Source organism: Falco peregrinus, chromosome 2 (assembly GCF_023634155.1).
Source record: "Falco peregrinus isolate bFalPer1 chromosome 2, bFalPer1.pri, whole genome shotgun sequence".
NCBI classification, from domain to species: domain Eukaryota; kingdom Metazoa; phylum Chordata; class Aves; order Falconiformes; family Falconidae; genus Falco; species Falco peregrinus.
The window spans coordinates 37,814,924-37,827,435 of NC_073722.1; the positions used below are offsets into that span (position 1 = coordinate 37,814,924).

Consider the following 12,512-nt stretch of genomic DNA (forward strand, 5'->3'; position numbering starts at 1 on the left):
AGAGTACCCGCGCTGGCTCCAGTGCGGCACCCACACATCCTCACCGTCTCGTACTTGGCGAAGCCACCCATGACAGCAGGGTCCACGATGCCGTTGAGCAGCATGGAGAGGGGATTGATGGGCAGGCTGGGGTCATTCTGGTGCCGGTTGATCTCGCTCATAATTTTCTCATTTGTTTTCATCATGGTCTCAATGGCATTTTCCAGGGGGGAGATGATGGTCTGTGCCCAGGGAGGGAGGGAAGGTCAGCAGCCAGCTGACCCAGCGACCTTTCCATCCTGGTTAGGGTGGTCTCTCCCTGGCCCCGCAGGAGAGAGGCCCTGGGGTTGCACATCTCACCCCACGAAGCCCCTCAGACCCCTGGCACCGGCTGCCTGGAGCTGAGCCGAGGGCTCATGGGGCAAACATTGGAAGTGCTGGTCACCAGCTGCACGCCCAGGCTGCTGGCAGCGTTGGTCCTGCCAGCAAGAGGCTGCAAGCCCGGTGAGGGACGTGTGGCAGCAGTGAGCTTATGGGAAACCCAGGGAAACCTCATTGTCCTCACTGAGCAGGGGCAGCCGTGCAACATGCAACAGCGGTGTGTGCAGCCCAAGCACTGCAGCAGACTCGTGTGTGGCAGCACTCACGCAGCTGTACAGCCCCTGTGCTCTGCAACAGCCCAGCTAGGGACTTCACATGCCTTCACTGCTGTAGCACATGAAACACCCTGGGCTTTGGCCAAGAACTCCCTCTGACAAAGGTGTAAAAACCACACGTGGAGCTGTTGTCAGCAATGCCAGAAGTAGCAGCGGTCTGCTGAAACTCCCCCTGCGCCTCTGCCGCTCCCCACACGTGGTCTCCTGCTTCCCACAGAGATGTGTCCCGGCAGGTGAGCCACACCAACCACTGCCTGTCACCAGGTTGATGCTACCAGCACCAGTCAGTGCCCTGAGTGCTGGGAGGGTCTCTGTGCCCATTGTCAACAGAGAAACCCTTCCCTGTGGCCTGGGGACGTGGCCTGGGATGGTGTTCCCACATGGCACTGACCTGAGATCAGCCCTGGAGCTGTGGCATGGGGGGCTAAGGTGGTGCCAGAGGGGGGGTTATCCCTGCTGCTTGGTGGGGGTGGTAGCTGAGGGAAGGGGGCCATGCCCACAACCCGCTTTGCAGGCAGAGGGTGCATGTGGGAGCTGGGTCTGCTGTGCCACAGGTGCACTGGGCCACACACCTGAGGGACCATGGCAGAAAGCTAGGAGTCGTGGGGTCTGGGGGCTCGAGCGCTGGGTGGGCTGGATGGAGTTTGCACTGAGCGCAGAGACTGAGGGGGTGCAGGATCTCAGCCGGGGCACCAGGCAGGACACGCTCCCCGCAGCCTGGCTTGAGCTGCCAGAGCTTGGGAAGAGTGGAAGAGGCTGGGAGCAGCACACTCCCCTCCTCTGGATCTGGGGTTTGCAACGCTGCTCATGGAAGGGCTGCCCTGGGAGGGCCCCACTCCCCCCGCCCCCCCCCACCCCTGCTCCTCACCGTGGTGGTGGAGGTCACCGCAAACCAGCGTAGGATGCCAGGCAGGGGGTAGGCTGTTACAAAGGTTGTCCGCTCAATCCACATGGTCTGTGAGGAGGACAGCAGTCATCCCTCTGGCCTCCTCCCCATCACCCTGGGACACCCCTGGCTGCCCTGTGGGGCAGGGGGCTCACACATCCCCTTCCCATGGGCACAGGACCACCACCTTCCCCATCCCAGGACTGGGTGACCCCTGTCTCTCCTGCATCCCCATTCTTCTGGACACCTGGCTCCTCACAGGGCTCCCCCGAGCTATCCCCATCCCTCCCAGCTGGGGGTCTGGCAGCCCCACCAGCACTCACTGCAAATTCATTGTCTGGATCCTTTGGGCCTTTCTTGAAGGGTCGTGAGTAGCTGAACTTCTGGACATGGTTGGCTTTATAGAAACTGCAGGGGAGGGAAGGAGCAGAGCGTGGGAGAGGACCCCTGTTGTGTCCCCTCCCAGGGCGGGTGCACCCACTCTGCGCTGGGGCACTGACTTGGTGATCTGCTCCGGGATGCTCCGGTCCTTGAACCGGACCTTGGATTCCTCCACCGGCTGCACAGTGAAACACTGGATATCTGTGGGAGTGAAGGAGCCACAGGCACGCATCACAGCAGATGGGGGCTGCGGGGAAGAGGGCGTCCAGGGCCTGGAGCAGGGAGAACCCCAGGGGTGTGTGCAGGGCTGTGAGGGGAGGTGCTGTGGGATGCACACAGGAATGAGCCACCCTCCCAGCCCTGTCCCCATGCTCAGAGGATACACTGGCCTGGGGAGCCGGTGATGTCCTGGCCAGGTGGGGATGTGCTCTTCAGCTTCTCGGCACTGGGGAAGGGGCTCAGCAGCTGCATCTCGAAGTCCTCCCGGCGCTCATACTCCTTGCCCCGGTAAATGAAGACCTTGTTCTGTGGGGGAGGAAGATAGCAGCCCATCCCAGTGCCCTGTGGAGCCCTCAGCTCTGTGCTCCAGCTGCAGCAAGCCTCAGTGCATTAGGGGGCAGGCACTGACAAGGCCGAGCATCCAGCCACGTGGGAGACCCCCCCTCTTGGAAAAAACATTTCCCCAAACCCAGAAACTGGAGGAAAAAAGAATTAAGGCACATGGAAAATAAGGAGGTGATTGGTGACAGCCAACACAGCTTGACTAAGGGCAAATCATGCCCAACAAAATTGGTGGCCTTCTATGATGGGGTTACAGCATTGGTGGATGAAGGAAGAGCAACTGACATGATCTGCCTGGAGCTGTGCAAAGCATTTGACACTGTCCTGTACGACAACCTCGCCTCTAAACAGGAGAGACATGGATTTGATGGATGGACCACTTGATGGCTAAGGAATTGCCTGGATGGTAAAAGTTGCGGTCAATGGCTCGACGTCCAAGTGGAGACCAGTGGCAAGTGCCATTTTCAAGGGTCAGGACTGGGACCGGCGCTGTTCAACAGCTTTGTGAATGACACGGACAGTGGGATCGAGCGCACCGTCAGCAAGTCTGCTGACACCAAGCTGCGTGCTGCGGTCAACATGCTGGAGGGAAGGGATGCCATTCAGAGGGACCAGGACAAGCTTGAGAGGTAGGGCAACGACAACCTCATGAATTTTAACAAGGCCAAGTGCAAGGTCCTGCCTGTGGGTCGGGGCCATCCCAGGCACAAATACGGGCTGGGTGGAGAACGGATTGAGAGAGGCCCTGAGGAGAAAGACTTGGAGTGTTGGTTGACAAGAAGGTCAGCACAACCTGGCAATGTGCACTTGCAGCCCAGAAAACCAGCTGAATCCTGGCCTGCATCACCAGCAGCGTGGCCAGCAGGTCCGGGGAGGGGATTCTCCCCCTCTGCTCCACTCTGGTGAGACCCCATCCTGCAGCACTGTGTTCAGCTCCAGGGTCCCTAGCTAGATGGCCTTTAAGGTCCCTTCCAAGCCAAACCATTCTATAATAATGGATGGGCTGGCTCGGGCAGCCAGCACTCTGGAGGGAAGGTGGCTGGGCACGCAGTGACTGGGGTCTGCGGATACAGAAACCATCCAGGAGAGAGCAAGGAGCCCTTGAAACCCACTGTGACCTCTGTGAAAATGATGCCACACGCACTCCAGCCCTGACAGTGGGGTAGGAAAATAAGGATGAACACACTGGATGGAAGAAGCCCACCGACATGTATCAGAGTGGATTAAAAAAACTAAGGAATGTAATAGGAGTGAATGGGAATGAAATACTTGGCTCTTGCCCAGAAAGACAAGCCCTGCCCTCACAGGTGGGTGCCAGGAGCATGTTGGCCAGCACAGGAAAAGGGAGAGGTGCTGAGCAAGCCCGTGCCTACAGCACTGCTGCACAGGGATGGGGAGAGGGTAGGGGGCTCCCGCAGTGACCCTGGAGGTACCTGAATCTGTTCATAAAGAGCACAGCTAGCACAGACCCATCTCTGCACCAGGCGTACAGTACGACACCCATCTGTGTGCAGCCCAGACACGCCATGGTGCAGGAATGCGTACCTGTGCACCACAACCCTGGAACAGCGCAGGTACAGCCATGCGCCAGGGATGGAGCAGATCCCACCTCACCATGGGCCACAGGGACAGCCCAGCAAGAGATACAGTGTCCCCATGCACCAAGGACACAGTTCAGGAGCGTGCGTTACAGAGAAGCACAACTTTCCCTGCCTTGCTTTTCTTCCCTAAGTCTGTCTCCAGCTGTTTGTGAACAGGGACGGTAACCCCTGCTGTTGCGAGAGTGAAGCTGCTGGGTTTGTCTGACTGTTCCCAACCCCTTCCCGCAAGCAGGGACAGAGGTGGCTGGCATGGAGCTGAGCACCAAGCGCCTCTGGGCAGGCAGCACAGGGAGGATGCCCACCAGCAAAGGCAAACCCACCTGGACCTGGCACCACCCATGTCACCAGGCATGGCTGGGCGCCTGTGGGCAGCGGCACAGAGCAGAGGAGCTTTGGGACAGAGCCTGCCCCACCACACCGCTCATCCTTGGAGAAGGCTCAACGGGACAAGCTGCTGCCTTTGGGGCAGAGCGCATTCTGCTGGCAGAGCCAGATGGCACCACGGGGCCGTGGTGGTGCCTGCTGCCCCGCTGGCAGAACTGGCAGTGCCCACTGCATGTGCTGCATCGCTACATGCTATGCTGCTAACGTGCGGCGTCTTGTTAGTTCACTCATAAGGAGGCAGAGCTGGGGGATCCAACACACGCACAAACACACACACACACACCCCCCTGCTGGGGCAGGGGCTGAGAGCCGGAGGGGCAGCACCAGAGCCACCACCGCTCCCGGAGGGCTCCAGAGAAGGTAACAGGAACCTGGAGGAGCAGAGGCCCCCCACCCACCAGGGAGCTGCAGCTTCTCACTTCATGCTTTTTGTCCGCAGCCAAGATCCTGTGCTGACCCTGGCAAATCCCTGCCTCGAAAGCAGCATGCTGGAGCAGCTGGGTCTCGTGGACCCCGTGCCACAGCCCGCACCAAGCCAGGGCCAGGCAGCTCCCTCTGTGCCCTGCTCGCGTGTCCCTGGAGACACCCTTGTCCCAGCGGGCAGGGACCCCATGCTCTGCCCAACCCACTCCAGCTCTCCCAGCTGGGGACAGAGCGCTCGGCCCTGGGGACCCAGCCATCACCAGCACCGCGGTGAAGGGCACAGCCCTGGCCTCGGGGCAGCCAGGAGCCACTTACCCGGAGGAAGGTGGGGAAGCCTTGCCCATAGTAGCCCACAGCGAAGTAGTCCGGGCTGGGCCGTAGCACCTTCAGGATCTTCTCATAGAACTTGGCTTCCCGCTGCTGCAGAGAGAGAGGAGCAGGAGTGGGGGGCTCTGCAGACCCCCGGTCCCTCCCCACGGCTCGTGACACCCCAGCCTGTTCTGCTGGCAGCCACACCCTGCCCGGCCAGGCACTCACCAGGATGTCACTCAGCATCTCATAGTTGAAGACTTCACTCTCGTACTGCTCTGCCAGCTCCTTGCAGATATGAATGGCCTCCTCCCACATCTGCACAGATGGGGCCAGGGTGGAAGCCCCACAGTGCGGGGTGAGGCACTGGGGGCTTCTGGGGGGGGACCAGCCTCATCTGCAGGGGCACCCGCAGCCCTGCTCCTTAGTGAGGTGGGGGGGGCTCTCCCTGTGCAAGCTGGTGGTCTGACTGGGCACTGGTGGGCAGCAGCAGGACTTGGCTTCCCAACACCTCCAGCACCTGAGCCCCCTGGCCAAGACAAACCCCTCTGCCGGGGTGTCCCAGCTGCCGGGCCCCAGGCAGTATGAGGGCTGGGGGCTGAGGCTGGATGGGATAGGAAGGACAGCCATGACAGGTGGGCAGCTGTGGGGTGAACCACCCAGCCTGGGCTTGCTGCAGGACAGCTCCAGCCCCACCACAGCGGAGGGGAGGGTGGGTGGGCCGTGCTGAGGCTGGGGGCTCGGAGCAGGAGGCAGCTGTGGCTGGGGAGCCAGGCTTACCCTGGGTGAGCGGGGCTGCTGGGGCACACGGCCATGCTTACCTTGCCCTGGTCAAAGTAGTCGATGATCTGGTTGTAGAGAGCCTCTTTTAGCTGGCGCTGGGTGTGCAGGCTGGGGCTGTGCAAGCCCTGCATGGGGGCTGTGTTCGCCTCATCTGACCACTGTGCAGAAGCAGCAGGAGCCCATCACACTGAGCCCCTGCAGCCCCCCACGTCCCCCACAGCACCCCTGCCCCACCTTGAGGAGCCGGGCGTGCAGCAGCAGGGTGTAGGCTCCTTCCGTGTAGTTCTCGTAGCTGACGTGCAAGTCCTTCAGCTTGTACAGGTACCTGGGAGCAATGGTACCGTGTGCGGGGCACAACAGCCGGCATGGCTCAGGGTCCAGCCCCCGCTCCTCCAGCGGGGTATGTCCCCCACTGCTAGCCGGGGGGGCTGAGCTCCTGGCACTCTGCCCCTCCAGCCGTTTGGCCACCCCATCCCACCTGCCTGGGGCCAGGGTGGTGGCGGGCAGGTGAAGCTCAGGGTACTGTGACCCCCTTGCCCCAGGGCAATGCCGGTTTCCCTGGGGCTGCGCTCACCTGATGTACATGGCCTGGCGGTCAATCTCCTTGTAAAAGTTCTGGGGAAGAGCAGACGAAAACGTTTGAGTAGCCCCAGGAGGGGGCTCATGCCACAGCGCCCCCCCTCCCCCCCCCCCCCCTTCCCATCCATCATGCCTTGCTCTGGGTCATGGTGCTGCCAGGACCGTCCCCACGCAGGGACTGGGCTGCCCTGGGCAGCAGGGCGTTGCACAGTGCCTGCCAGCAAGTACCTCCCAGGGGACACCAGGTCTGGCACTCTGTACCCCGTCTCCACTGTGCCAGGAGCACCACAGCCCCTGGGGTATCGGGGGATGTGGGGCTGAGCCCTGCTGGCCCTGGGGAACTGGGGGCATGGGGCGGGTGCCCACCAGGAGGTTGACGGTGCAGCTCATGCTGTAGGTTTTGTTCTCATCATTCCTAACAGCCCGGTAGTCGAGGAGCCGCTCCAGGAGCCCAGTCACCAGCGCAACAAAGTTCTCCCCGGGCTTGGCCAGCTCGGGGTGTCTCCGGCAGCAGCTAAGCAGGCTGGGGAGGAGAGAAGGTCACAGGCCTCAGGCATGCTCAGCTCCACAGCACTCCCACCCCCCCCCACCCCCCGGCTCACCTCCCTTGAGGTGCAGGGAGTTGGGAAGGGGAGGCAGGCCCCCCCAACGAGGGTCAAAAAGCGGCAGTCAGTGTGCAGCGAGACAGAGCAAGCCTCCCGCTGACCCCTACCAGGCACATCAGGCTCAGAGCAGAGACCTGACAGCTCCACCTGCACCGCACACAAATCCACAATGGGCACCACGGGGCAGGAACAAAGCCTGGGCAGGGCAGGGGCATCACCTGCAGCAGGGCAGGGGCAGTTCCTGGGGAAGGGGCACTGCCAGGGGCAGGCTGGCTGGGGCAGATGTGGTGTGCAAGGGGCACGTGCTGCTGCTGGGGCAGCAGCCTTCCTCCTCTCAGGCCCTGCTTCTCCAAGAGGCATGCCCTGGATCAGAGTACAGTGTGAGGAGGAGTGGGATGGCCAAGATTCAGCTGGGGCAGGAGGATGGCAGACAGCAAAGGGTTGTGCTCTAGAGAGAAGGTTGCAGGGATGTCACCGCATACTCACATGCTCTCAAAAAGCTGCTTGTACTGCTCATCTCCCCGGCCGCCCTCCACCTCACTGTCCAGCTTGCGCAGGATCTCATCCTCAAACTGCAAGAGATGTGCGTGAGCACAGCCAAGCAGCCAGGGGCGTGCTGAGCTCGGCCCCAGGCTGCTGCAGCTGCAGCCCCCAGGACAGGGGGCCACAGCGCTGGGACAGGAGGGGCTGCAGGAGCTGGAGCCAGCTCAGGAGCCCAAACAGCCCCCAGGCTCAGCGGCTGCAGGCCCTTCCCCCAGCACTGCCTGGCACAGGGGTCCCTGTCTGTCTGTCTCCTGCCCTCCAGGTCCCTGACTTGCTCCCCAGTCCCCATCCCGCTCCTGTGCTGGCCTTGTTGCTGTCCCCCAGCAGCCTGGGCCCGGCTGACCCCGGGGTTCTCTGGGAAGTGCCCTGTGCCCCCTAAAGCCACAGTTTTCCCCTGCCAGGAGTGGCAGGGCTGTGCCTGCCTGTGGCCCCCCATCTCCCAGCTGATGCTCAGCCTTCAGGTCCACGGGGTTTGTGCTGCAGCTGCAGCTGATGGACCCAAAAGCCTGGGGGATCCTGCAACTGCATGGTATGGGAAGGGGGGGCCTGGACCAGACGTCTAATTACTGGTACCCCCCTGCCTCCATGCTGGGTGCCTCCAGGGTCTGCACATTCCAAACTCAGGGGTCCTTCTCCCCCTGGGTCAGGGGCACAGCCATGGTCGGCTCCTGAGCCACAGAGCACCTGTGCCACAATAGCTTGTGGACATTGCCGGTGAAGACCTCAGGCCCTCTGAGCCCAGCCGTTTCCACACCACTCCTCCGACGGAGCTCTGCTGTGGCTGCAGACCCGGGCAGGAGCAGGGGGTTGGGGAAGGGGCCCGCAGCACCTGCAGCTCTAAGTGCACCCAGCCCCTCTCCTCCCATGGAACACCCCAACAGGGGGAAAGGCTTCCAGCTAAGAAGAGACAAATGCCATCTGGTCAAAACCTGGAAAGGCCTTTTGTATTGAGAAAACTGACAGCAAAGAGGGAAGACAAGTAGAAATGTAGAGGTTTATGCAGACCTCCCCGCTCCCACTGTGTTCTTGTTTCCAGGCAGTGCCGGGACCAGCTGAGTGGGTGACACCTGACCTGTCCCTGCTAGTCCCTGGGAAATCCTCTGTATCGCCTGGCAGCTCTCCCTGCTCCTCACGTCCCTGCCAGCTCCCTCATCCCTCCCTCCTGCAGCCCCACATCCCAGAATGAAAGAGGGGAGGCAGATGAAAAAGGTGGAGGCATCACCTCCACCCACCCCGAAAGGGACAGTCCAGCCTGGGTGAGGAACAGGATCCGGCCACAGCCCTGAGCACTCACCCGGCTGAAGCTCTCAGTCAGCTGGTACTCGCAGAGCATCATGTCAAAGAAGATGGGGATGGTGGACTTGCGCAGCTCCAGCTCCGGCACGAGCGTCATCTCCAGGATGGGGCCCACCATGCCTGGGATGAACTTGATCTTGTGATGGCCTGGGAAGGGCAGGGAGGTCTGGGGGCTGGGGCTCCCGCAGCCTGCTCCCTGGGGCCAGCCCTGGCCTGGGACCCTGCAGCTGCGAATGGGCAGCAACGTGTGGAAGAGGAGGGGGAGAGGTGCTGGGAAGAGCACACCTGGGTTAGGCAACCACAGCACAGCTAGGCATTCCTCCAGGGCAGCCGTGCTGGTGGGCAGGTAACGCTGCACGGCCAGGCCAGCACACCCAATGATCGGCTATGGGACCATCAGCTGGGGCTGTGCTGGTGTCCTGCGGGCCCTGGCACATGTGAACAACCCATGCAGGAGCCTGCAGGCACCCGTCACTGCTGCCCTGCAGGCTGCCCCACACACTCTCTGCAGCTCCCCGCTCTCTTCTGGGATGTGGGGCAGAGACCTGAGATGCTGCACCCTCCCTGCCTGCCTGGCCCTGGGATGCTGAGGCAGTGCGACCTGCACAGTGCAGGGGGAACGAGGCAAGGCAGGACCGGGGAATAGGAAGGCAGGGCTGCAGGCAGACGCCAGCCCAGAGAGGGGAGGCTGCCCACAGGGAGTGTGAGCTTGCGACTGGTCACAGCACCTGTGGGCTCACACACCCATGGCCTTGCACACCTGCAGGTGTGTGCATGCCACAGGCTCATGTATCCCACAGACTGCACATCCCATAGCATCTCACAGCTTGCACACCCTGCAGGCTCACATGTCCCACAGGCTTGCACGCCTGCAGATTCACACACTTGCAGGCTCCCATGCCCCACACCAGCAACATCCTGCTCCCCAGCACCTATTTTGGGGACAGTACTGATGATCACCAACCAGCCTGCAGAGACTCGCCAAGCCTCCTCGTTGCTGGCCACACTGCGGCTCACCTAGGTTGTACCACATGTCCCGAATGGAAGCTCCGATTGTGGCTCTCATGTCCCCATACCTGCCAGGATGGCCGTTGGTTAGCATTGCTCTGTAGCCTGGGGCACAGCATCCAGGCCAAGGGCCCAAGCACAGCCTGAACATCTCATCCCGAAATCCCTGACCCCAAAGCGTGGCAGCAGGCTGGGGCGGGCACCTGAAGCCCAGCTGCAGAGCTCAGCCCCAGGGTGCTGCTGGCAGCCAGGCCGGGGTAGGGCGGGGGGCAGAGAAGGCAGGAGTGACTTACTTGGCCAGGATGCTGTTGCGCTTGGCTTGGGAGAAGTTCTCCAGCTGCAGCGATTCCTGAGTGAGGAAAGCCACGGCCAGGTGGAAATAGTTGTTCCAAAGCTGCAGTGAAAACACGTGGCTGAGGGTGGGTGGCATGGCGGGGCTGGGGGCCAGGCTGGGTCCCCTCTCTGGCTCCTGCAGGGCACAGGCAGCCCCACAGCTTGGGGCAGCACCTGCTCACCTGCAGCTCGAAGCTGCTGTCATTCAGGAACATCTTTGTCAAGGTCATGGCAAACTGGTTGATGGCACGCAGGAACTCCCTGTGGGGTAAGTGGCCACGGGGGTACTGAGCGGAGGGCAGCCGTGCTGCCTGCCCACCACCCGCAGGCAGGGCTGAGTGGCATCCGGGCTGGCGGCTCCCAGGGATGGCAAGGTCAGGGGCGGTGGGGTGGGGGACAGGCCTCGCAGTGCCCTGGGGCTGGGGCTAGCAGTGCACTCCTGCCTGCATCCACACTCCAGCTTTCTGCCCACTGTGGTGCAGCCAAACACTGCCCAGGTGCACCAGTCCGGCACGCCTGGCATCCCTGCCCTGCACAGACACCCAGGGTGGGAGGGATGGGATATCTAGTGTCAGCTTCCCAATGGCCACCAGAAGCCCCCTGCTACGTTGACAGATCTGCAGAGAGCAGCTCTGCCACCCAGCTCCCAGATGGGGCCGGACTGTCCCAGGACAAAGCAGGAAGTGCCTGGAGCTGCCCCGAGCCAGTCAGAGCATGGGCCCAGGGCTGTTCGAGGGGGTGAAGCCGGCCTCAGGCTGCCTGGCATAGCTGTGCTCCCGTGGCCACATGCCCCATGCCCCAGCAAGGTCCCTCGGGTTCTCACATCCAGCCCCAATGTCCGCCTGCAGGTCCCTCCCAGCCCAGAGTTCCTCACCGGTTCTGCACCATGTTCATCACCATCCAGTCGGAGGGGTACACGGTCTTGCCAATCAAGTCCTTGAAGAGGATGAAGGTCTCCATGAGGAAGTCCTGCCAGGGAGGAGGAGATGTCAGGAGCTAAGCTTGACCATGATGCCCTCCTGGAGTGATGCTGTGCTGAGCACCGAGGCTGGGAGCAGCCCTTGCCACCTGACAGCAAAAGCTTCACCTCTGTGGAGCAGGGTTGCGGGCTGTGACGAGGTCCAGGGCAGGTGGCACCAGTGCCAGGTGCCTGGGTGTGGGCAGGTCATTGGGACCACTGGGATGCCCCAGCTGACACCTGAGGCAGAGAGGCAGGTGCCAGTGATGGAGGGCCCGGGTCTCGCTGTGTGGGGCAGCACTCACCATCAGCTCAGGCCGGGAAGGGAACGCCTTGATGTAGGAGCTGTAGTGGTCCTTGTCCATCTGGCTCAGGATGGCAGCCATGCAGGCCACGTAATGACTCTGGGGGAGAGGGGCTGGTCAGGCACTGCCAAGGCCCCGCAGCCAGCAACTGTCCATCTTCCTGCAGACGGTCCAGTCCGCACCCTCACCCTCTGCCTGCCGTGGTCCCCCCCTTCTGCCCTACTCAGCCCTGGCTCCTGCAGCCAGCCCTCCTTTCTCAGCCCCATACACCCTGCTCCAGGGGCAGGACAGCTCTTATGCCTGCTGCCTGCCGTGATGCTGGGGAGGACACAGGTGTAGTTACATAGCATATCAGTTGGAGCACACATCTGTAATTTTTAAGGTAATTTAAGGCAATCTGTGGATGTAAGTGCATTTGAAAAATGGCAAGCAGCTTCTTTCTGGAGGCTGGTGTGTCTATAGTGTGCCCCTAGCAAAGGGTCCCACATGGAGCCATTAGCTTCACTCCTACCCTTTGTTGGGAGGAGGAGCACAGTGGTGGCACTGGCACGGGCTGACCAGGATGCCCGTCTCTGCATAGGGAAAAAGGCCATGCCTGACCTCCAGACTGTGCTCAGCTGGTGAAATCGAGGCATGGGTAGGAGGGTCAACACCCACCTGCTGCTCACCAGTGTTTCATCTTCCATTTAGCTAATTAGTGCAACATTTTTTTTCTTGGTGATACTTTGAACAGATGAGCCTGCAATAGACTTGCTCTTGGGACAAAGCTACAGGAAACTCTGCTGGGAACTGAGCAGCAACTGAAGCCCAAAAAGCCAATGGAGTCAGGGCCCTGGGTCACTGAATGGGGGCATTGCTCAGCTGCCATGGATGTCCTGAGCTCTGCTCATTCAGGCAGTGGCCAGCTGTGGCACCGATCTCA

The 12,512-nt window shown here is 61.6% G+C and overlaps 1 protein-coding gene across 11 annotated transcripts in view; it reads right to left on the reverse strand.

Annotated features, from left to right (window-relative positions):
• LOC101911287 (dedicator of cytokinesis protein 2-like) overlaps positions 1 to 12,512 on the reverse strand; it is a 79,596-nt gene that overhangs the window by 3,425 nt on the left and 63,659 nt on the right. For 2 of the 11 annotated variants that reach the window (XM_055797433.1, XM_055797435.1), the window contains 18 exons: positions 11,591 to 11,689; positions 11,202 to 11,296; positions 10,510 to 10,588; positions 10,288 to 10,388; positions 10,004 to 10,062; positions 8,985 to 9,133; positions 7,634 to 7,719; positions 6,909 to 7,065; positions 6,538 to 6,578; positions 6,198 to 6,288; positions 6,002 to 6,121; positions 5,409 to 5,498; positions 5,187 to 5,291; positions 2,286 to 2,427; positions 2,022 to 2,103; positions 1,845 to 1,929; positions 1,504 to 1,590; positions 45 to 221 (listed from right to left, as the gene is read on the reverse strand). In XM_055797433.1, coding sequence (XP_055653408.1) covers positions 45 to 221; positions 1,504 to 1,590; positions 1,845 to 1,929; positions 2,022 to 2,103; positions 2,286 to 2,427; positions 5,187 to 5,291; positions 5,409 to 5,498; positions 6,002 to 6,121; positions 6,198 to 6,288; positions 6,538 to 6,578; positions 6,909 to 7,065; positions 7,634 to 7,719; positions 8,985 to 9,133; positions 10,004 to 10,062; positions 10,288 to 10,388; positions 10,510 to 10,588; positions 11,202 to 11,296; positions 11,591 to 11,689 — 1,845 coding nt within the window. Of the gene's footprint in view, positions 1 to 44; positions 222 to 1,503; positions 1,591 to 1,844; positions 1,930 to 2,021; positions 2,104 to 2,285; positions 2,428 to 5,186; positions 5,292 to 5,408; positions 5,499 to 6,001; positions 6,122 to 6,197; positions 6,289 to 6,537; positions 6,579 to 6,908; positions 7,066 to 7,633; positions 7,720 to 8,984; positions 9,919 to 10,003; positions 10,063 to 10,287; positions 10,389 to 10,509; positions 10,589 to 11,201; positions 11,297 to 11,590; positions 11,690 to 12,512 lie in introns of those variants that run through there. The other 9 variants (XM_055797434.1, XR_008746052.1, XR_008746053.1 and 6 more) reach the window with 9 other exon arrangements.